Below are 24,693 nucleotides of genomic sequence, written 5' to 3'. Positions count from 1 at the left end.
GCGGATGCTGAGGCACATAGCGCGCAGAGGTGGCCAACTTGCTGTAGAGTCAGTCGCTACAGACCTCAAAACTTCATGTGGCCAGGAGAACAGTACTTGTCTGACTGCATTGTGCCAAGTGTAAAGTTTGGTGAAGGGGGGATTATGGTGTGGGGTTGTTTTTCAGGAGCTGGACTTGGCCCCTTAGTTCCAGTCAAAGGAACTCTGAATTCTTTAGCATACCAAGAGGTTTTGGACAATTCCATGCTCCCAACTTTGTGGGAACAGTTTGGGGATGGCCCCCTCCTGTTCCAACATGACTGTGGACCAGTGCACAAAGCAAGGTCCATAAAGACATGGATGAGAGAGTTTGGTGTGGATGAAGTTGACTGGCCTGCACAGAGTCCTGACCTCAACCCGACAGAACAGCTTTGGGAGGAATTAGAGCGGAGACTGAGGCCGTCTCGTCCAACATCAGTGTGTGACCTCACAAATGTGCTTCTGGAAGAATGGTCAAAAATTCCCATAAACACACTCCTAAACCTTGTGGAAAGCCTTCCCAGAAGAGCTGAAGGTGTTATAGCTGCAAAGGGTGGACTGACGTCATATTAAACCCTATGGATTAAGAATGGGATGTCACTTAAGCTCATATGCGAGTCAAGGTAATACTTCTGGCAATATAGTGTATGTTGAGACCTATGAAAACAAGAAGATGGATAGTCCAGGACACCACTAAGAGAAAGAACGGAAAAACACAAAAAGAACAGAAAAGAAGACCTCAGTCTCAACTTCAACTCCTGGCTAGCTTAAAAGCTAACAAAAACTGTCAATAACTGCCACAGAACACTGCCTGATCAACAGGAGACTACTGAATGCTACCTACTGAAATAACATGGGGCGGCACGTACGAATGCAGCGGCCCGGCACTCCATTACTAGCAGCAAAACAAAACCCTATACTCACACCAGAACTGACATTCTGTGTATAAGAGACTGCTTCTTCAACTACTGCAAAGGAAATGTGTCCGCAGAGTTTACATCTTTACCAACGGAGATTATCTGAAGAACAGGGCACTCGCAGATTGAAAGGAGGAGGACGTGATGCAGCACGTCACCTACAGGCGGGTGGGGAGGAGGCAGAGACGACATCGTGTGAGAAAGCAGAAGTGGGGCAAACAAGCCGGGACTGCAGGCAGGGCTAAGAGCAGCCCCACACAAACCTGACGTACCAAGCTTCTTTCTCGTGGGTGCCCGCTCCCTTGCCAGCAAGATGGACGACGTGAGGCTGCAGATTTCTAACTACAGCTTGGACGACTGTGTTTGCTGCTACAGAGGAGACTGCCAAATGTAATTTCGTTGTAGACTATCTATCTAATGGTCCCCTGTCCAAATACTTTTGTCTATGTAGCGTATATCTACAAAAATAAGGGAAGTAGTTTTTTCTTGTGAACTGTTCCAAAGAATTGGACACTAAATACTACCAACACATCTCTGCAGAAAAAAGAAGAAATTGTATTTAGGGTTAAAGAAAAATTGCAACTTCTGGGATTTGGAAATTGCAGATATGTTGATCTAAATTCTGATTAACTGCTTGGTGTCATTGCCAACATATGTCAACACTGACTATTACACAAGAATCAAAAATGGTCTGAAAGTAAGGGAACCATTCATCGATTTGTGCTCACAGCAGTTCGTGCTCTTTACATTATGTCAGTAGATTTTAAATGCAATACCATAAAAATCAAGGACAGCATCTACACGTGGTGAAAGAGAGGGACCTACAGTCTCATATTCTGAGGGTCAGAAAGATACATTTTTTTAGCTCTTCTGGTAAACAACATTTTTTTAAAGTACTTTAGAATATTTTAAAGAAATTTAGGCTGGTCAAGAAGGCTTTTTGAGAAGATAAAGATATGGTGCTTGAAAATAAAAGCATTGGAACAACTTCTTAAAACAACAGTAAGTATACATGAGGGGAAAAAACACTTTGACTCATCTAAACCATCCGTACATTTGAGAAAGTCATAATTATTGTCATTCAAAAACAATCAAATGCACTAGTTATTGTAAAAAAAATAGCTGAAGTACATTTTGCTAAAATATAAAGCCTGTAAATGTTCAAAGCCATAGTAATGGTGCACGTGATCAGAGATGACAACATGAGAGAGGGGAGGAAAGGAGAAATAAAAATGGATTTCTGAATAAAAACTGAACAGCCACCATCATCTTCAGCCACAGCTCCACAATACAGGAAGAAATAAAAAGCAAAGGATGAAGGGAGGAAGAGGAGAAGCTTGTGATGAGGGGAAGAAGAGGAGAAGAGCACAGTACCTTTTACTCTAATGTCCGGGTTGTGAGCTTTCAGAAGGGAAGGAAATACAGAGAGAAGGGTAGATAGAAAGAAAGGATTTAGTCCAGATCGGAAGGAAGTCTGAAGAAAATTCAAAATAAAGATTTTGCATCAATCTTGGAAAGAAAAGTAGACAATCTGTATCATTCATCAGTTTCAGGCTCCAACAAGAGGCCTTGAACATTTCTAGATAATGAATTCTCGTGTCTTGGCTTTACTAGCTCTTTCCATGCTGGAATATAAAAACACCCGATTAATGAACTTGGAAACAACTCTGCAGTGAGGTCAGAGTTTCCAGCAGACTCGAACACAAGACGTTCATGTGATGTTTAGAGACAGAAGACGAAATGAATCCTCCCCGTCTAAACAAACAGGCTGTTTGTTGGCTCAGCGTTTAACTGGATCCACTCATCTCACCGCCGCTCAGCTTTCAGCATCCCACTCCATGTGTGGGTGTTTGTATCGGTCTGTGTGTGAGCGCCTAACTGTCAATAACTGCAGCCAATTTGCCGTTCTCTCCCAGCGATACTGTATCTGTCCGTCTGTTTGGCAACAAATAGCTTTTTAAGTGTGGGGTTTGGTGGAGAGATGAAGCTGCCACAAAGGCCCCGCTGCTCGCGTGTTTCCCTGTGCGACTATCACACCGCAGCAAGCAGAGGTTTCTCCATTCGCCACAGATACTCTCTCAAGAACACAGTCCTGCTGTCAGGACTGCAAATAAGTTAAACAGTTAGCTCTCAATGCACCAATAATTTACAAAAGGGCTTCTTCAGAGGCCGCAGTGCTTTAATGAAAGGAGTCTAACTACTCTTGCAAAGTAGGAACAAATTAATGCATATAGATGAAAGCACAGTACCTAATTCATCGGGTGCCTTTTTAACTCCTAATCAACACGTATATATATATATATATATATATATATATATATAAATATATATACATATATATCAGAAGAGGATATATATTCAGAAACTGCTCATCTCCTGGGATTTTCATGTATCACTTGGGTTCTCTAACCTTGCAAAGCAGATGGATTCACCCGTTTCCATGTTTCTTACTGCCGGATCCATCTTGCAAAGCTCCCATCTGAACCATTTGGGCCGGGTTAGAAAGTGACAGGACCAATCAACGTCGAGGGGCAGTACTTTCGTCCTGAGTCGTGACGTATGCAAGCAGCGCGCAATTATGGTCGAAGACATTAGCATGCATGCTGCTAAAGCTTCAGTTTTATCAGAGCATGACGACATTTCTTCGTTAAAAGAAGAAAGAAGAACAGCAGTGAGTGGTTTTCTTTTCAAAAACGACAAAAGTCATGTACTGACATGTCTACACTCGCCATGGTTCGTGTTATGTAGTTCTTTATGGAATGTAGCCTAGTCATTAGGGGTGCAGGCGTATCTTGTTAGCGGCTACGTCACATGTTTTGTTGCTCTGACTGGCCCATAAGATGTGACAGACAGAACGTTCATCCAATCACACGCCAAGTGTTTTTTGAAAGGTTCTGCCCTTTCCCAAACGTTGTGTATTGAAGGTTTTCCAGATGGATGTGTGAAACACATCCATCTGGCGTGTCAGGTTAGGGGTTTTTAGCAGTACATCTAGTAATTTCCATCAGTGTTGATGATACAACAAACATTATTTGACTGAAATTTGATTTAAGGGTTCATAACACAGTGACCTGTCATACAAGAAACCTAAATACAGACTCATTTTCACTTTACAGGGTCTTTAAGTCAAGTTTAATCAAGTACATGTACTATTAATTTCAGCATTTCTTAGGTCGTTTTCACACCTGATAGTCCGGGGGACTCGGTCCGTTTTGGAACAAAAATGACAACATTGTTGCACTTTCCTATGGTTTGGTTCACATTCACACTGCTCTTGGCCAAACGTACCAAACTGTCTGAACACCTACAACCTCTGCCCATTAGGGGCACTGTGGTCACAAACAAACAGCGGCCAAGAAGGAAAGCCGGTGTAAAGGAAGACGAAATGGGGAAATCCAGCTCCTTCCGCCTGTTTTTTTTCTACATAAACAATGAAAAAACACAGAATTTACACTGTCCTGGGGTTTCTGCTCTTGCATTGGGGCATCATGAGCAGCCAGTGAGATGGTGAGCTGTCCAGCCTGTCGTTCTTTACACGAGAAGAATAAATCAGCACGGACTATGACGTGTTGCTATGGCTACACAGACGTCAAATGAGACCAACATGTTTTTGAGTGTATTAAATCACATATAAATCCGTATATCATTAGACCTTATGCCACTTTCTGCCATTGGTTCACAAGTTGGTCCGCTTTGCTTTCACACCTCAAACGAACCACACCAGGGTTCGTTTGGAAGCAGACCCTCTGTTTTCAAGCAGAGCAGAGTCCACTTGTTTGGTCCGCACCAGAGTTCGTGTGAGCTTTCACACCACTCCAAACAAACTGGACTATCTGGGGAAACGGACCAGAGTTAGTTTAAAGCAGATCAAACAGCTCTGGTGTGAATGTGCCCTTATTCTTTCTACCCCTTCAGAAAAGAGACAATAAAATGTCAAAGCATCTTGAAAATTAAGTTGAAGAAGATTAAGTTTCCTTTTTAAGTTTATAGAAGGTCCTACAAATCTTTAATCACACAAAGCTGATGGATTTGAAGATTCTATTTCTGGATCCATCTTGCAAAGCTCCAATCCTATTTGCCTGTTGCCAATCTGTGAATGACCAGACCAATCAGCATCATTAGAGAAGACAGAAGCAGTAGCTACTGGCATGGTTTGGTTAAAATGAGCCTGCAAGCCTGCAAACAATGGCGGCCTATGAAGAGGTTAGCATGGATCCAGCATTAGCAGCAGAACTGGACAACATTTCTCTATTTAAAGCCCCCCCACTAGTCTGACAGTGGCTTCCTGTTGAGTCTGGGCATTCTAGGGCAGCAGTGCATGCCTACATCACATGTTTTGTTGCTCTGATTTGCCGGTAATGAATGTGACATACAGAAAGTTTGTCCAATCATCCTCCAAGTTTTATTTTGAAAGGTTCTGCCCTTCCCAAACTGTGTCTAGAGTTCCCCATATGGATGTGAAATATATCCCATGGATAAACAGTGGTGACAGGTTACTAACAAACTATTTTGAGGCAACTGACAAAGTCACGGTCTGATAATGCAACGCAACGCAGAAGAAGAACCTTTGCACAAAGAATGTGTTTGATTTTCCATAAAATTCAGACAACATTTCAGGACACTAGTGAAGAAGCCTTGCTTGCATGCAGGACTGTGTCTTTCATGGAAAGGTTTCTACTGGACTATTTCAGTCACAGTCCACCTTTCTCTGCCCTGTGTTTGTGTTTCGTGTTTGTGTGATCCACTCACCGATATTGCAATGCTCTCCGGTCCATCCCTGGTCACACTCACATTTGCCCTCCTTGCACACTCCATTCTTGCTGCACATAGGATGGCAAGCCTTTTGGTTGCACACAGTTCCCGTCCAGCCTTCTTCACACCGACACAAGCCTCCGTAACACACACCATGGCTGCCACAGTCCACCTCACACACTTCTGTTGAAGAAAGAAAACCAAATATGAAGCCACTGAGTGCAACAAGATTCCAACTCAAGTCTTACACACTTACAGGAAAACAGATCAAACAATAAGTGCTGTGAATATGCATGATAAAAATATTAATTTGTGATACTGTCACAAACAAAACAACTCACTTTACATTGTAACTATGCCGCTGTCACTGCTGTGCAATGAATAAATGACAAAAAATACACTCTCCTTTCATGCTAAATCAAACACGCTCTCAAAGAGAGAAAGGAAATGAAGGCAGACAGTTGTAAAAGGAGGAAACGAAGGATTTGGATGGATTTTTATTTGTCGTATTGTGATGTGGAGCAGATATTTAAACATGTATGACAGCAAGCCTGCTGTAGCTTCTTTCATCACCTCCCAGTTCCTGCATGTGTGAGGACTGTTTGAGAACATGCTCTGCCTCCAACACATGCGGTGTTAACAAACCAAAAAACACTTTTCAGATGTTATTATGTGAGTAACTGAATGCCCACTGTGCTTATGAGAAGAAAACTCATAAAGGTGAAGCAGGGCATAACTCGGTGGGGCTGCCAGGAGCTAAAATCAATCCTGCAAAGGAGAGAGACTTCTACTTTCTTAATGACCAAGTAGATCGGCACTAAAGAGAGGAAATGGTTTCTAATAGGATCCAATGGAGCAGTGGTATTCAACCTTGCCCTACGCAGTAGCCACATTCAGAAAAAAAACGTGCAGGATCCATCATCCAAAAACTTCCCTTTCCTCCACTAAAAAATTTTATCAAGGAATGAAAAGCAGGATTTATAGTGCAATCAGAGATAGGATCTTTAATATTTGTTGAAATTTAAACCCTTATTGATACTCCCTAATGAACCAAGTTGTTTTCAGTATCATTACTTTTCTATTCACTTGTGGAAAGATGAGATGATGTTCAATTTATAACAAAGGTGGTAGAAGCTGAGTAGAGTTTGTGTTGAGATGCATTCACACTACAAGATAATTAGGTCAATTTTAGGTCAGACTGACCCCCTCTGACTAAAGTGAGCAAAGACCTGATTATTGGATGGTTCTAATGATTATCTAGTGAAAAATCTTGCACATACAGAACTGTGCAGAACTTTTAGGCATATTTAAGCCAAAAGGAACTGAGGCTAAAGTAAGGTTCAGATGTGGACGAGGATTGACACAACCCCAGATGTGCTCTGGATGTCCTACATACAACCAGGAGCATGGGAAAATAATCTGTTGGAAAAATAAGTCCACACCTTTAGGGCAGAGTAAAGGGTGCATGAGGTGAGTTAGCATGGCGTATGGTCTCTTGTCCAAAGAGACATACATCTGGTAGTGCTTTCAGACAGACATGGCTCTGGCTCCATGCTGGAGTCTCAGAACCTTGGAGCCTTCTGGCAATCCAGCTCCAATCACACCTGTTTAAGCAGAACCAAAGTTTAAGGACGTTACTCTGCATTACTCAGGCGGTTTTTGAGTTAAGGAATTGTTTGGTCTGACATTTCTCAGACATTCCTTGTTCTACTCTCCAGCTTCACCTGGAATTCTGTCGATGCCCAGATAGCAACAAAACATTTTGCCTCAACAGCAGACCATTTTCATTCGTCTTCACAACCTAGAATATGGCACGCCCACTGATGATTGACAATGCCACGGTTCACGAGGAAGAACCAACCATTTTCAGGTTACGAACCTTTTTTATTTATGCGCTGGCCAGTTCAAAGTTAAGTTCAGGAACCAGAGCCCTGTCGGTCTGAAAGGCCTATTAGAGAAAGTACCACACAAGCAAAGGAAACAACATCACTAAGTGCCACAAAGTGCTTCAAGTCCAATCAGACAAGTGCCGCCATGCAGTAATAGAGGCGTTGCACATGGTGTATAGAATCTTTTTTCCCATGTTTATCTATTTTTTTTATAAATGATAAACAACACAGCAATGAAACAACCAGTCATTAACACAAGACCTCTCATCATCACCATAAATTTAATTGCCTTTAGACCAAAGCACCAAGTGCTGGGTTGCTCACAAAGACCTGGGTGCAAAAACTCCCAGAAGTAGAGCAGGACAGTGCTCATTCTACCACTGGGGACAACAGCAGAAAAGTCTAGCTAAGTGCATAGTACTCTCTAAAGACCTGGGTCTTCAGCTTTCTCTTGAGAGTAGAAAGGGACTCGCGGATCGAATGGAGTTGGGTAATTCATTCCACCTTGGAGGGACAACAGAGGGGTCAAGCTGGTGACTTAGGGCCCTGATGTGATAGAAGTACCAGTTGCCTTTTGCTGGCTGAATGTAGTAGGGCTGCCACAAGCCCCTGGTTGTGCTGTGGAGGTCCCAATGGACAGTAAACAGCTACCCAGTCTCCGGGGGATATAACCCGGGATGAAAAGGCCTGGACAAAAACCTCACCCACCCCTGCCCCAGGATGTTGCACATCTGCCCCTGTGATGAATCCTTCGTACCCTACATGCTTTTAACAAAGCACAGGACTGTAAATTACTCTGGCACGTAAGCTGCAGTCTGGTTTTGAAATTCCCTAAAAAGGGAGAAGGTTTAAATCGACCGTGACAATTTTGATCTCTTTTGTCAAAGTCCACAACGTGCAGTATCTGTGCAGCTGTGTTGCTCTGTTAGTGTCTGATTTGTTGGCGTAGGAAGTTTGTGCATCAACTAGCTATAATATGGTAGTTTAGCTCTCTGCTTTTAGTGTTGAGACAGACTCACAGGCCGCAAGTTGCAGTGCCGTTATCGTCTATTGTACTTACTGAGGAGTGTCCTCAGGTAAATCCGCGTTCTACAATACTTGGTGGTTTACTTCTCATTTTTTGTTTAAAGGCTTTGACACTCTGATGAGTCTGTAATGAATAAGACTGACAGAACCTTCGTCCAATCATCCACCGAGAATTATTTTAAAAGGATGTGAGCCATATTCCATGATATGTGAAACAGTCCACGTTAACCCAGGACACTACTTCATAAAGATCATCATTGTCATGAACGTTTTAACCAAACTGTACAGCTGGTGCTAGCTCTAAACAGTTTAAATGAATCATTAGTCCACTGCTGATAGAAATGTTGGAACCTGCATGCAGATGAGCTTAGTATTGATTCAGCATTGATCCTGTGATTACTTCTGATAGCTGCACATGCTGGCTAATGAGCTGAATGATGATCCAACTTTATGGATCATAAATCATTGCACCTTCAGAGCTGTTCGTGTCTTTATCACGCCACTTTCTAAAAATGCATGTAAAGTTATTAGTTAATTAATAACTATAATTAATGTTTGATATTCCAGCCTTCAATATGCACGGAAGTGAGCGGCTGAAGAGGCAGCAGTAAAGCTGTGCAGTCAGAACTGATTGTCCTCTAAATATAATGACCTGTCCACACTGCTTAATGAGACATAAATTAAAAAATCAATTAGAGCTGAGGCTACAAGTTTGTCCCTAATTCACCTCGACCTGTGTCTGTCCTGGACTGAACTCTAATTCTCCAGAGCTGCTGGTGTGTGCTTTAAGATTAAAAACGGGTACGTTATGAAACAATATGGAGTAATCAAATGCCAATTGGTTTATTTATTAGTATAAAATTGTGCCATGTATTTCTCATAGTATCATATTTTGTAAGCTGTGAGCTAGTTTTAGCCTCTGTGTGTAAAAACGGTGAGAACTTAAAGAAGACCTTATCCATTTAAGTATGCAAAGTGAGATTTTAGAAGGGATTCCTTGGTCTTGAATCAGCTAGTACAAGATTAATTTGTTTTGTCCCCAGGGAGGTTTGTCTTTGACAAAAGGCTGACAAATGAAAATACATAAATTATAGAGCAAATTCATAGAAACAAAACATAAATCCATAAAACAGAAAAGCATTCAAAGAGCTATTGGAGGGTTGGATTCTCTCTCACCCCCATCACTTTCAGTTCTGTACCGGTACGTTGGCTAATTTTGATTTAACTACTGAATCCGAAACAAACATGCTCTCTACAACAGCATGATAAAATACAGTTTTTTAGACTCCTAAAACCATGAATTCTGCTCAGCAGTCCTGGGTCTTATTTGCCAGGTTTACTATTTTCTGACGCTGCAAATGTTTTCTATTGCTAATAGGTCTGGACTGCAGGCAGACCAGTACAGGACTCAGACTCTTCTCTCGTGAAGCCATGCTGTTTTGATGGATATGGTATGTGGTTTCAAATGAAATAGTCAAGGACTTCCCTGAAAGAGATGATGTCTGGATGGGAGCATATGTTGCTCTAAAACCTCTCTCTGCTTTTCAGCACTGATAGTTTCTTTCCAGATGTGTAAGCTGCCCACGCCATAGGCACTAATGCAACCCCATACCATCAGAGATGAGCCAGGAGAACAAGCTGGATGCTCCCTCTCCTCTTTAGTCTCCAGGACAAGGTGTCTGTGGTTTTGATTCATCTGACCACAGAACAGTTTTTCATTTTGCCTCAGTCCATTTCAAATCAGCTTTGACCCGGAGAAGATTGGCAGCATTCTGGATCGTGTTTGCATGTGGCTCCTTCTTTCATGATGCTCCTTCTTTTACCTTGCACATGTGGATGGCACGCTCAACTGTGTTGACAGACAGTGATTTCTGGAAGTGTTCCTGAGCCCGTGCACTGATTTTCAGTACGGAATAATGCTCATTTTTAACCCTTAGAGCTCCCAGCTATTTCTTTCACCATCATGTCTTTTCTGGACCTTTTTTTCTTTAAAAGCTTGCAAAACAACCCTGTGGTGCACAGTCAAGATCTATACATCTTTCTTTTTTCAGGACAACCTGGGCTTTAACAATATATCTACTACAGTTATTTCACTTAAATTATGAAAAAGTTATAGGACTCTAAAGACAAAAGAAAAAAACAAATCAGAATATAAAACTCAAAGATTTTTATTATTAACACACAGTAAACAATAATGACAAAGCATTTTCTTTGCACTGACTGTTCTCCCATCTTTTTGGGACTAAACAGTGAAAGAATAAACATTCTGTGACTAACAGTTTTCAAAATATCTACATATATACAAATAAAAAAGTCCACGTGCCTCTTTGCAGTTACAATTATTTTGCTATTCCTTTAAGCAGTAGAGACGCAACAGCTTGCTATTGGAGGACGGCCCCTCCCACAGTGCATTGCATGTAAATATGCCCTAAACAAATATGGCGCTTCCCACCGAAGAAAGCCAGAGGTAAATGATCGAAAATTGATTAAAAATGGACAAAAAGATGCTTATTATCAGAACTAACGCTGTGGATTTAATCTTCAAAGACCCCGAAAAAGCACAGAAGTTCCAGGCCTGCTAGAACAGGGCCCTTAGGTGCTAAGGGCAGAGGAAAGAAGAGTGTCTATGACTTATGGTTTGAATGTTATTAACATTTTTCTAAACTGTTTCACTCCTTGTTATATATAGTATGACGACGCTGTCCTCAGAGACCCTGGGAAGTCAGCCAAGTCCAGGCTCACTAGTTCTCACTAGAACATATTTAGAAAGGCACAGCACAGGGCTTTAACAGGAAAAATTAAGTAAGTGTCTAAGACTTACGGTCCAAAAGTTACCAAGCAATTTACAAAGGGGTGTACAGATCCGTGCCGCGTGAGCTCTAAGGGTTAATGCAGTGCCTCCTGGGCACCCAAAGACGCACATCCAGTATTGACCTCCAGCCTTGTCCCTTGTGAATAGAGATTTCTCCAGATTCTCTGAATCTTTGGATGATATTCTGGACTGTAGATGGTGCTATTCAAAGCCTTTGCAATTTTATATTGAGGAACATTTTACTGAAATCATTGCACCATTTTTAGATGCAGTTTTTAACAGATTGGTGAACCTCTTTCCATATTTATTACCGGGAGACTCTACCTCTCTAAAATGCTCCTTTTATACCCTGTCATATCACTGACCTTTTGCCAATTAACTTAATTAGTTTTAAAATGCTCCTCAAGCTGTTTCTGTCTGTCTTTTGTTGCCTCATCTCTACTTTTTGAGATGTGTGGTTGCCAACATGTTCTTTATGTTCTATTGTGAATAAAGTATGTGTTTATGAGATTGGTAAATCATTGCATTCTGTTTTTATTTGCATTTTACAAAGCGCATAAAATTTTTAGTTGTTAATCATTACTAAATTCATGAGTAGAGTCATAAAATGTTCTAATAAACATACTGTCCAACTACAAATATGTGTGTGCATTTTTGTGTGCATGCAAGTGATTTCAGTCCCACATGTTTGTGTGTTTAACAAATAAACTGCACATAATTGGGCATGTGTTTGATGGTTTTGACAGGACAACACTCGGCAAAGGAGCCCAAGAAAACTAAAATAGAAGTGAGAGCACACACTTCCACACAAACACACTTCTTCCCTCTCGTCTTTGTTTTTATGTCGCGCCATCTGTTACTGATCTGCATTCCTCCTCACCTTTTTTCTACATCAGTGCTGTCACTTGTCTTATTCTCCTCTTCTCTTTATCTCTCTCTCTGCTGCAGCACAAAGACCGGTCATTTGTTTAAATGCATAAGAAACAACAAAAGCCTCCTCTTGTGGATGTATAAATTATGACTCGTCTGTAGGAGTAGAGACAGAAATAACCCGTTTAATTGTTGTGTCGAACAGGAAAACCCGGTACGGATGAGGTCAGGGTTGACAGACGGGTCAGCAATGACCGCTGAGTGTTCCTGTTTCCTGCTGACAAACAGTTTCGGTTTGTTTAACCATCACCGCAACCTTACAGTGACCTTCAACCAGCAGCTTTTCTTCCTGCAGCTAACCAAACATTATCATTAGCTGTGGTAGATTATGGAACAAAACATTTAAGTTTTGGAGCAGACTTGTGCACTTTGAAAGGAACTGTAATATGGGTGTAAGATCACAGAGTGGAAATGAAAGTGAAATATTGTTTTCACAGCAGAAAAGCCCAGAGGGTGGTTTCACATAAGGAGCCCAGTCCCTAATCCAAGTTCAAAGTCAAAGAGGGGTCTGGCATTAGACAGCTGTTCTCATCCGTAACTTCCACATACACCGGCTACGCTGCTCTCCACAGCGCCATAGTTTTATGGCAACCAAAGGTGAGACGCTGGATGTCTATAATACTGCACAACATAGTGCAGCCCTGGTCAGTGAGCAAGAGAGCAGAGGTCAGAGGAAAATGCAAGTTCACGCAGGGATATGTCAACAGATTATTTTCCCTTTCTGGTGTTGATTCGCCGTTCATTTTTGACATGATTCCCTGATTTATTGCTTCTGCCATGGGCGAATTCATGATTAAGTTAAAAGGTTATCGTTTGCTAAAAACGATGTGTGCTTTCATGTAAAATTCCTTTTTTTTAAATTCAAAACTAAACATTTATGTTTCAATGACACCATTGTAGCTCTGTGACCCATAAACCTCCCGATGACCTTGTGCTGCAGGATGAGACGTGATGTTGATATAGAGATGATTTAAGATTATGGGGCTATGCATTGTGCTCTATTTTTCATCATTGGACTCTTAATGTGCTCTTCTGGCTGTTTGGCTGAATCTGCCCTTTTTGGATTGACGTGGTTCTGCAGCGGCCCTGTGTTAATTTTGACAGCTATTTTTAATTTAAGTCTTAGTATTTAGATCAAATGTCTTTTGGTTTTAGTCATGTTTAGTGAAGTTTCAGTTCACGAAAACTCCAAAACATTTTAGTCTAGTTTTAGTTCATAAAAAGTGCTCACATTTTAGTCTTTAATTTCAGTCCAAGCATTTATTTTCTTGCCTAAGGGTGCTTTCACATTAGGCCCAGTTGTTTCGAACTGCACCGTGGCGCGATTCCTCCTACAATGGAAAAACAGCGGATTTACCCACAGTGGAGAAATAGCACGGATTTCGAATGTCAGACAAAAACTAAATTACATTTTAGTCTAGTTTTAGTCATCTTGACAATAACTAAACTCACTTTTAGTCAGTTTAAGTTATCATAAATCTATCTTTGGCTGGTCTTAGTCTTGTTTTTGTCATGGAGAAAAAGGCTGTCGACAAACATTTTTAGTCATAGTTTGAGTCGATGAAATTAACACTGCAGCAGCCAGCATCAAAAGCAGACCTGCAGCACGTCTCGAACAAAGCAGAGCTTCTGGGACACACAAGAGCTGGACCAGGGTGCTGGCAGTGGACCTGCTCCAATTGGCTTGAAAGGGAGCAGTTAGCTCCACAGTGCCTTTTGCAGACCATTGCGCAGCCATTGTTTGTTAAAACTGGTGGTCAGGTTTCCCCTACTGCAGGCCACCACTGTGAGACGCCACCTGCAGAAGTGATGCAATTTGTCTGTACTTGCTGTTTTAAAAGTAGTTCCATGAATGGAGGTTCAAGTAACTTGGCTCATGCAACTTAGAAGATTAACATCTCATAAACTCGTCATCATCCACATAAAAAGACAACAGCACTCTGTAATGTGCGGTAAAGAGCTCTGCATGTCAACAGTAGTCTGTCCTTCACTGTGCAGCCATAGCAAATCACTCACAGACAGTAAGGCTGTCATTGACATGAAATGACCGTTTCATTTTCAAAGTTGTCCCACCAACACAAACCTGGTGTTGAAAAAACTGATGTTGGTGCTTGAGTTTGTGTCTTCGCAGTTTTGTATGAAGCGGCAGTGACATTAGTGATACATGTAAACTTGTCAAAAGCCATGCAAATAAAACTAATAATGTTGCAGACAAGTAATGTCAAACAGAGGCGCGATCACTGCACAATATGAATGCTGTAAATTAAGTTTTTAAATATCTTCTAGAAAGAATTCAAAAAATCTTGAATGCTTAAGTCAGCAGTTGTCTTCTTTGTATAAAAGAAGTTGAAAACGCACAAAGTTCTGTTATAAAAGTCGACTTAGGAACATACAAATAATGATGGCCAATTAGATCTGTGCAGTAGAAATAGGTCTATCATAGGTCTATCTATTAGATGCCTAAGCTGATCTGACAGATCTTAAGCATGCTACACACAAGTTTAAGGCCTAATTATGACTGTAATTGGGCTGATTAAAGGTTTGTTGCTTGCTATTATTTGTCCAAATAATCCTCAAGTGTTTGGTGTCAATACAAGTATAGGAGACAGGTGCTAACACATAGGCTGTCCTCATATTTTCTCTTTCTGAAGTCATGGAGACACTGTTTGCTCTACAGCAGTAGAGTTAGAGCAACAATTAACTCTTTTTGTGTGTTTGGCGAATTAGTGCCTCTTTGACTGATTTGCATAGGTTTAATGGGTGCAAAAGCTGCAGAATCATTTTGTGAATCAGTGTTGTACTCAAGACCACACAATCAGAGACCAAGACTTGCCCAAGACCAGAGTGCACTGAGACCAAGACAAGACCAAGAATTTTTGGGTTCGAGACTAGGATTGACAGATTAAAACAAGGTGTCTGCAACTCTTTCAAAGCACAACATGCAACAATTTCAAATCTTCACAAATTTAACTAACCTCTTGTAAAAAAATAAATCCTTGTATGTATTTAAAAGCCACTGACAAGTCTGGAGTTACTTTAAATATGTGAAAATGAGATGTTCATCTAGATTTGTCTGGTGAATGAGGCCTAAAGTAAGTATTCAGAGATATTTCTGACTAGAAACAAGATGGACTGATGTCTGGGTTCTTGCAGGTGTAGACAGTTGTTGTTTTAGTGCTTCTCCTTGTTATCACATTAATGAAGTGAAAGAACAGCAGATAAGTGCTGGTCGAGACCGGTCAGGATGGAAAATCCAGAGTCCAGTCAGTCTGAGACCGAGACAAGACCAAGACATTCAAAATGTGGTCTTGAGACCATTCTCGAGTACTACAGCACTATCAATCAGGACCGAGCCAACTATGACAATATTGATTTGGAGGCTGGTCACTTTTGATAGATTTTTACCACAGCATCTGGCTAAATAAGAAAAGACTGCATAACCAACAAGTAGACTACTTAAGGCCACTTCTCACTCAACATAAAACACAAGATGGCTTATGTCAAAAAGCCAAACTTGATGTATTACTCCTCAACTGTCTATGCATGTGAAAAGCAAAAAGAAAGGTCTTTTTGTTGCTGAAATCTTTTTATAAATCATATCAAAAGTCTGGCTCCATCATGTCCCTGCCTTTGAAAAGTTTCCAGTCGTGGAAAAAGAGCCACTTCATCTACTTATCAGGGAAGTTAGATCTGCAGCCTCTCTGAGCTGTTTTTCATGCTGTCCACTCAGCTGCTCTCTGACTCCTTCCTCTGCCAGGAGATAGCTCCGCTGTTTGCAACCACTGCTGCAGGCCGTCTAACACGCTGTTAGTAATCCTGAGTCTATAAAACTTCTATTTTAGCTCCTCTTCATTGGCCGCCAGTCATTTTAAGAATTGATTCACAGGATTTACTGAAACCTTAATGTGTTTCAGCCTGCAGCTATGTCACTGACCTTGTGCCTCTGCGCAAGTTTCAGAGTGAGCTCCTCGGGCGAGGTTCTTCTGCCCGTTTTCAAACTGCTGCTAACTTCTAAAAGTGAACATGATTTTGCCATCAGGGGATCACAGCTGCAGGAGAGTACACAGCCTAAATAAAGCACCATCATCCTTTAAATCACTCTGCAGAATTATGTTTACAGATGCAGGTTTTGCATAATTGACTGTCTTACCCACCTTATGTTCTATTGGTTGTTGTACAAGCGATGTTTCCTGTCTTTTATTCCTGCTCCTACGGGCTCACATCTCTGACGCTGTTATCTTAATTACGTTCTGCTCTGTAATTGCTTTTTTGTTTTCATTTTATGCTGATGTGGATCTTCTTTATCCTCTCTTAATGATTTGGTATAGAGCTTTATTAACTCTAGAAGGCTCAGTGAAATGTGGCTTTTTATAAAAGACAAAAAAGGACGCTGCTTCAAAAGATTGTGTAAGAAAAGACAGAGGAAAAAGGAGATAGACCTGGACCACACTCACCCAGAGAGCAGTCAGGTCCTGTCCAGTTCTGGTCACAGGCACAGGTGCTGGTCTCTGCATTGTAGGTGCCGTGACCGGAGCATTGATCCGGACACATGGCCTTGGCGATCTCACAGCTTGCTCCGCCCCAGCCGGGCTGACAGTGACACTCACCGTGAATGCACACGCCATGTGCAGAACAACTGGGGTCAATGCAGTCCACTGGAGACAGAGAGGAAAAGAGAGAGTCATAATACTGGAAGATACATTTAGAAACCACAAAAATATTTTTGGAGGAATTTCCCCTTGGAGTTCTGCTGACAAATGTCAGGAACAGCTCACACCTGCAGCTATCTCTCCTCCCTAAAGTCACCTCTCACAAACAGAACTAACATCAAGGGTGGACTGCATGAGTTTGTGAGTCTTTGCACAGAATAAAAATGAGAAATGGCATACAGTATTTTGGCATTACATGTTCCCTGGAAATTATGTTGCACTTAAACAAAGCCACACCTCCAGTATGTGACTGTACCTATTCTATTGGAATCAAAAATACAGGTGCACATCACAAAATCAGAATAGCATGTCAAAGTTTTCCTGTGATTTACTTCAGACAGTGAAACTTTCTACATATCCTGTTGTAATTCAGAAAACAATTCTGCATATTACATCTTTATATATACAAACTCATCTTCAGGTGTAAAGTGGGAGGTGTCTATGATTGTTATTTTGGATATCAAGAAGTCTAACGAGCCACATCCAAGCTCCTCCTCTCCCCCTTCTCCTCTGCCTCTTTCACATCACACTGACCCTTTCAGCGCTGCGCCTCAAAGCCACTCAGCTGTAGCGTCTTTCGTGGAAATCCTATATGGTTTCTTTGACATAAATTGTGGATTCAGCAGCGGTAAATGGGATTAACACAATCTCACACACACATACAGGCTCTGTTGTTCGGGGCATATCCCCTCTCTGTCTGTCTGTCAGTGAACTGTCGCTCATAGGATTAGTGTGACCGAGGATTGAACTGATCGGAAACTAATCTGGTTACCGTCACCTTCATGTAAACATAGCACGTGCACATCTCTGTGTTTCATTAGTGCAGACTTGAATGATGTGAATCCGTGCACTCTGATGGAGTCAATGATCTAGTTTGGCAGTGTGTGTGTCCAACCAGAAAACAGCAGATTAGTATCGACCTGTTCAGATTAAATTAGTGTGGTGGTGTACAGCTCGTAGCCAGCTACCTGTCAGCAGCTGGACGGTAACACTGTGTGTGCCTGAGTGTGTGTGACAGAGATTAGTGTAAATTAATTTACCAAGCAGCTGTAACACCATCTGAACAGACTACCTGTCAGCAGCTTCACTTTAGACCTGATTTAAGCTCGTTCTTACACGCAGGTCAGTGGGATTATTGGCTTTTAATCATTAAAACAGGAATTACACCTGCAGCATGTAACATTTACCTGAAGTAATCCTGTAATCATTGGCGCCATATGGGGGAGAAAAGTTTGAACGATTTGAAGGGCCGATGATAGTCATGAGCCATAAATAATATTGAAACAGTTGTCTATTTTTATGCCTCTGTGCTCGTTTTACGAGGCATTATACTATTGGGTTGTCCGACCATCTGCACACCTGTCCTACGCATACCGAGCAATTATTGTGAATGTGATATTTTGAGGGTTGATGTATCCCAGGCCTGATCCAGCTCAATGCATACTGGTTGCCAATATGACGGGGCAGCTGTGTGCATAATGGATGCATCAGCGTGGAAGATACCTTTCATAGGCCTGGATAATGGCCATCAGGAGGCCAGAGCAGTACAGGACCAAGGCTGACACAGTCAAGTGCTAACCCGGCATATACACCCTTATATTTCAAAAAAGCTTTGAGAGATTTTCTTCAATCTTCTCACTCATGTCCACTTTAACCCAATAAATTAGTCATTTATGAAAGTTAAGAGTGTTAGTCTATTGTAACCCACACAGACATCTAAAAACTTCAATTACTATCTACACTTCTGTGGGCGTTTTGAGAAGTATAACCTCGACTTGTCTCCTCATCCTGTAGCATCCAGCTGAAAAACTTTCTTTCAATTGAAAAAAAAAATGGATAAAGCACATACAGTCATGGACGAAAAGTATTGGCACCCCTGAAATTTTTCCAGAAAATACACCATTTCTCCCAGAAGTTGTCACAATTACTTTTTCTTTTTTTTCTTTATTCACGTTTATTTCCTTTATGTGCATTAGAACAACACAAAAAAGCAGAAGAAAAAAGCCGAAATCGGCATAATTTTACACAAAAGAACACAGTACCTACAGTCAAACATGATGGAGGTTCAAAGATGATTTGGGGTTGTTTTGCTGCCTCTGGCACTGGGTGCCTTGACTGTGTGCAAGGAATCATGAAATCTGGAGACTATCAAAAGATTTTTGGGCTGCAATGTAGGACCTAGTGTCAGAAAGTTGGGTCTGCGTCAGAGGTCATGGGTGTTCCAGCAGGACAATGACCCCAAACATACCTCCAAAAGCACCAAGAAATGGTTGGAGACAAAGCGCTGGAGAGTTCTGAAGTGGCCAGCAATGAGTCCGGATCTAAATCCCATTGACCACCTATGGAGAGATCTCAAAAAATGCTGTTTCAAGAAGGCACCCTTCAAATCTGAGAGTCCTGGAGCAGTTTGCAAAAGAAGAGTGGTCCTAATTTCCAGTTGAGAGGTGTAAGAAGCTTGTCGATGGTTATAGGAAGCAATTGTTTCAGGGTTTTTTTTCCCAAGGGTGTGCCACCAAATGTTGAGTTGAGGGTGCCAACAATTTTGTCCGTCCCATTTTTTGTTTTGTGTAAAATTATGTCAATTTTGGCTTTTTTCTTCTTTCTTTTTGTGTTGTTCCGATGCACGTAAATGAAATAAACATGTTTACACCAAAAACATTTGTAATTGCAACAATTTCTGGGATAAATTATGTCTTTTCTGGAAAAATTCCAGGGGTGCCAATACTTCCGTCCATGACTGTAGGTGATAGCTGAGACTGTCAACCTCCCTAAAGTAGGAAGCATCATAGCCCTCCAGGGGATGTTAACACGGGTGAGTGATGTCCAGTGAGAGCTATGAAAAACACCAAGCATAGTTTGTCTTTAGAGATTCACTGGAGGAGGGTGCTTATAAAACATACACCACGATTAAATGTGTTTTCTTTTTTTCTGCACAAATATTAGTTTTTAAATAAAGTGCATCTAATTTAAATAAGCCAGTGTACTCCAAATGTAAGGGCATAAACTTTGTCCAGAGTGTTTTTATTGAAACAGATTATTTATTGGCCAAACACCTCATGCTACTAAGCGTCCTTTTAAATGCTGTCTCAAAAGGATGTAAACTTTTAAATGAAACCCATTATGAATTTAATTATCGTCCATCAGGAAGAATTTCTCAAAGGCCAAAGTTGCAATTATTGAACATGACATTAATCATTGTTGCCTTGTATCGATGTTCTTACCTTCCTCACAGTTCTCGCCTTTGTAGCCAGTGTTGCAGATGCAGGCGCCCATGATGCAGATGCCGTGTCCTCCACAGTGGATGTCGATGCATTGGTTGGCCGGGACGTCGCACTCTGTGCCTTTCCAGCCGCTGAAGCACTGACAACGACCGCGAGAGTACTGACCATTACCGCTGCACAGCACCGGACAGGCAGCTGCAACACACACAGGTGAGGAGGAGGATCAGGAACAGGAACATAGATTAATAGACAGGTGACTGAACAGAGAAGTTTCCCTGAAGCTCCTAAAGGCTTGGAACCTGGCATCATGTTACCATAACAGGCAAAAATAAAAAGGGAAAAACGCAGGAGAACATGCATAAAATATATTTATGCATACTTTGTACATTACAGACTCTGTTATGTCCTGGATGCAGTTGTTTCTAGTTTTCATATGGAGCTTAAAGATCATCTTTAAGTCTTTATGAGACTTGTTAGAAAGTGTCTGACAGTGTTCATGTTTGCAGCTGTTTTAGACTGTGTCTTAGTTTTAATCTTAAAAATAAATGGTCACGTTAGTCATTTCATCCCTAATAATTTAATCTGATGAAGATTGAAACATTTCAGTCCAGTTTGACATTTAGTAAAAACATCTTCTATCTACAAAATTAGTTGCTTAGCCTTTTTTACACATTTGAGTGTACTTTTAACACAATATTGTGTTATTTCCATCCACTTTCAGTATTAATATGTGGTATTTACTACCGTAATTGTTGACACAAATCTATGCACTTTTCATACTTAATAAAAAACTTCTGCCTCATATCAAATTCCTGATGGAGTCATGTGTTTTATGGCATTCATGGTGTATAAAGAAAGGCTCAGAGCCAAAATATGCACAGTTACAAGCTAGCGTCCCAGCCTACAGTAGACCAGACCCCACTACAACCAGGAAGTGACCAACGTAGTGGACAACTACACTCATGGTGCAGAAGGGTTTACCATCAAAAACAATAATCCACCAGAAACAAAGCAAAGGAATCCCAGGAGTGTTCGCTGTACAACACGCAGCATCTTAACACATCCAAACACATCTAGACGAATATAAATACGTCTAAACACTCCGCCTTGGAGCATGCTGGGAAAAATCCACCCCCCAGATTTAAAATGGCTCTGGCTGACTAACCCAGGGAGCATCTTTTGAGCAGAGCCTTCTCTGCCAAGTAAAATTGTGGATCCATTTTCCCATACATGGTTAGATGTATGACTAGTTTTACTGACTGAAATATTTTTAATGAACACAACTTACTACAAACTTTTTTAGCAGTAATGAGGAGGATTACAATACAGCAGCAGAAGTTTAGAAGTGTAGGGCGTGCAATAATAGTCACGTGAATTTCAATCCAGTCTTTTCATGATTATGAATGATTGGCATTAAAGTCCATTAGACAAGTGGTTTTCAACGTGTGAGGTGGGCCTCCCCTGGGGGGGGCGCCACAGAACAACAGGGGAGACGCGAAACCATAAACCAGAAAAAAAAAAAAAAAAAGTGATTTGCTTTGCTAGCTTCTGCTGTGCATGGAGCAAAATTAATAGACATATAGTTACTTTAAGGCAGTGATACTCAACGTGTGATCTGTGATTATTAGTGGCTCTTTGATGTCTTAATTTTAACTATTATTCCCCCAGAAAACCTTAAACAAGGGAAATGGTTTTGCACCTTTATACCATTTTTTTTCCACTTTTCATCCATTAAAGCTACCTTTTGACATTAAATACCACTTTTTTCTGCTTTTTGCCCATTTTTGCCACTCTTGACTACTCTTTACCTTTTTTATACTTTTTTGCCTTGTTTTTGCCACCTATAACTAATTTTTTGTCACTTCTCACCCATCTTTTTTTTACTTTTTATCCCAATTTTTGCCATTTCCACCCATATTTGCTGTTTTTTTGTTTGTTTGTTTGTTTGTTTTTTACCATTTTTGTCATTTTTAGTTTATTTTTAGTGCTACTTCACGCTGTTTTTGCCACTTTTCACCCCTTAGATTGTGGCTCTTGCTAAGGTATTTTTCAACAGTTTGGCTTTTTGGTTGAGCAGGGTTGATTAACACTACTTTAAGGATTATCAGAGCAGAATAATCAGGTAGTATTGGCAATAAATTCATCACTGAAACCAAATAGCTGATTACCTGGTAAAGACGGATGTTTAAGAACATTGGCAGACCAAAATATCAAAGATACAAAAATGTTAAAAATATTTAAAATTAGACATAAATGTTTGAAAATATGGTTAAGTTTTTTTTCAGTCTGAATCTTTATGTGAGTGGGGGGCCACTGAATGAATAAATTTCTCTTAGGGGAGGCTCACTCTTACACACTTTGAAAACCCCTGCATTAGACTGATGGTGCAGCAGTCAAAGAGCTAAACAATGTGCAGGAAGAGTCATTGTGTCTCCTGCATATACATACATTTAGGCTACTAATGTTGTTACAGATTTCCTGGAATGATGCTTAAGGCAGACACTCGATCACGCAACAATCTTAAGTCAGTGGATTCCCACTGGAGCAGCACCTCATACTTGTGTATGTTAATATACACTCGGTTAACGACACAGACATAAGACGTTTTAGTCTCTTTCTTTCTATTTTTCAGCAATTCATATTCTCATCTTTCTCATGGAAAAAGGTCAGTGAAGAACATTATTGCTCCAAGAAATTAACACTGGTGTTTGTTTTCTGCAACATTTAAGAGCTGCATGCCACATTGTCTATCATCAGGATAAACAAACAAACAGCACTGATCCTCCAGGACTGCCATCACTCATCACTTTCCCAGCTTGGATTAGAGTTTAGCATCTAAAAAGGATTTGAATGTCCTTTGAGTCCTCAGACATTGCAGAGTCAGAGTGATGGATAACATGAAGTTTGATGGATTACAGCTGGTCAGCACTGCAGGAATGTAGAGCCTGTGGGAGCACTTTAAAATGATCTGACAACGATGGATCGACAAAGGTGAAGAGGAAACACTGATTCCACCTGAGCAGGCCTTCAAATTGACGAGTAAAGATCACACTGAGATTCCACATTCTGTTTTTGAAGAACTATAGTGCTTCTATCTTCATAGACAGGTTGCAAGACATAACTCACAGAACCTATCATCTAATGATTATGGTCCTCATGTACCAGTCAGTAAAACCAAGACATCAGCTCTAAAAGCTGACTTACACAGAAGAAGGTTTTAAAATTCTCCAGGTCTGGTTTGGTTTGATAGATGGGCCTGGTTTCAAACAGTCTCAGGCTGTAACACTTGAACACCCACAGGTGATCCCGGGGTGTCAGAGGTTCTTTCAGGTAAAAGGTCTGTGTTTTCTTTGATAAAGGAGGATGCAGCAGGAGAGAGAGGGAGTGTGACGGAGACAGAACAGTAACACAGCAGAGCCTCCTGCCCGAGCGGGGTCACACTCGCTGCTCAGATAACAACCTCCCGCAATTACTGCCTCACTACAGGTGGCAGAGCGCTGGTGTGTGGATGCGAGAGAGTGTGTGTGTTTACCTCGAGAGCAGTCAGGCCCAAGAAACCCAGGGAAACAGTGGCAGATTCCTGAGAGACAGTCTCCGTTTCCATGGCAATTCTGAGGGCACTCCATTATTGACTCTGATTAGAGAGAGAAGGAGAGAGATGTGGTGTGAGTGAAGGAAATTCAATGGACTTATACAGAAAATATATAGTTCAGTGGTTTCCATCAGACTGTTTAGCATATCTGGCTGCAGACCACCTCTGAAATTATAGCCAGCAATAATTAGAGGCAAAAATACCTGCTGTCTACAACCCACTGGATGTCAGAACATCCCATCTAATTATGATACCAAATGTTAGCTTGTGTTCAGGCTGAAAGAAGAGCAAGTTTTTCATGCAGTTTCTCCAGTTAGTTGTCAAAATGCAGCAATGTCATGCAGCATTACCTAAATGTGCACACAGCCAGGTTAATCCACCCTCTCAGTAAAGAAACTGGTTTAACTTTCTAGCTGCCTCATGCACCTTGAGACCAACCAGATCCCAGTTTGATGAGCTGTTAGCTTGGATCATATCTGGGCTGTTGCTGACGGACACCACACACTGCTGCAGTCCTGTATCAGCAGAGATGATCAGCCCATCTGTCTCCACTAGGGGACAGTTTACTGTGTTTAAAGAGATGCTCAATACTGGATTTTTGCTGATATTTTAAAAAAGTCTTACTTTTTAATGACGATATTGATTCATATAATCCAGAGATTGAATTTTAACCATGGGCCTGCTCATGCAGGCTCCTCACATGACTAATATCAGACTTATGTCACTTATGCAGCTTGAAACCTGACCTGTACTTACCTCTAAAAGCTGTTAAACCCATTCACTCTCTTATCAATTAGATATGGGAATCTTTAGGACCCTAGAGATGC

At 41.1% G+C, this 24,693-nt stretch overlaps 1 protein-coding gene across 2 annotated transcripts in view; it reads right to left on the bottom strand.

Moving 5' to 3' along the window:
* tenm3 (teneurin transmembrane protein 3) overlaps window positions 1-24,693 on the bottom strand; it is a 366,938-nt gene that overhangs the window by 138,401 nt on the left and 203,844 nt on the right. For both annotated transcript variants that reach the window (XM_041784623.1, XM_041784625.1), the window contains exons 10-13: window positions 23,807-23,908; window positions 20,275-20,469; window positions 16,799-16,999; window positions 5,685-5,870 (exon numbers count right to left, since the gene is read on the bottom strand). In XM_041784623.1, coding sequence (XP_041640557.1) covers window positions 5,685-5,870; window positions 16,799-16,999; window positions 20,275-20,469; window positions 23,807-23,908 — 684 coding nt within the window. The remainder of the gene's footprint in view (window positions 1-5,684; window positions 5,871-16,798; window positions 17,000-20,274; window positions 20,470-23,806; window positions 23,909-24,693) is intronic.

The sequence above is a fragment of the Cheilinus undulatus genome, linkage group 4, assembly GCF_018320785.1.
Source record: "Cheilinus undulatus linkage group 4, ASM1832078v1, whole genome shotgun sequence".
Classification (NCBI taxonomy): Eukaryota; Metazoa; Chordata; class Actinopteri; order Labriformes; family Labridae; genus Cheilinus; species Cheilinus undulatus.
This window is presented reverse-complemented; position numbering and strand designations above follow the sequence as displayed.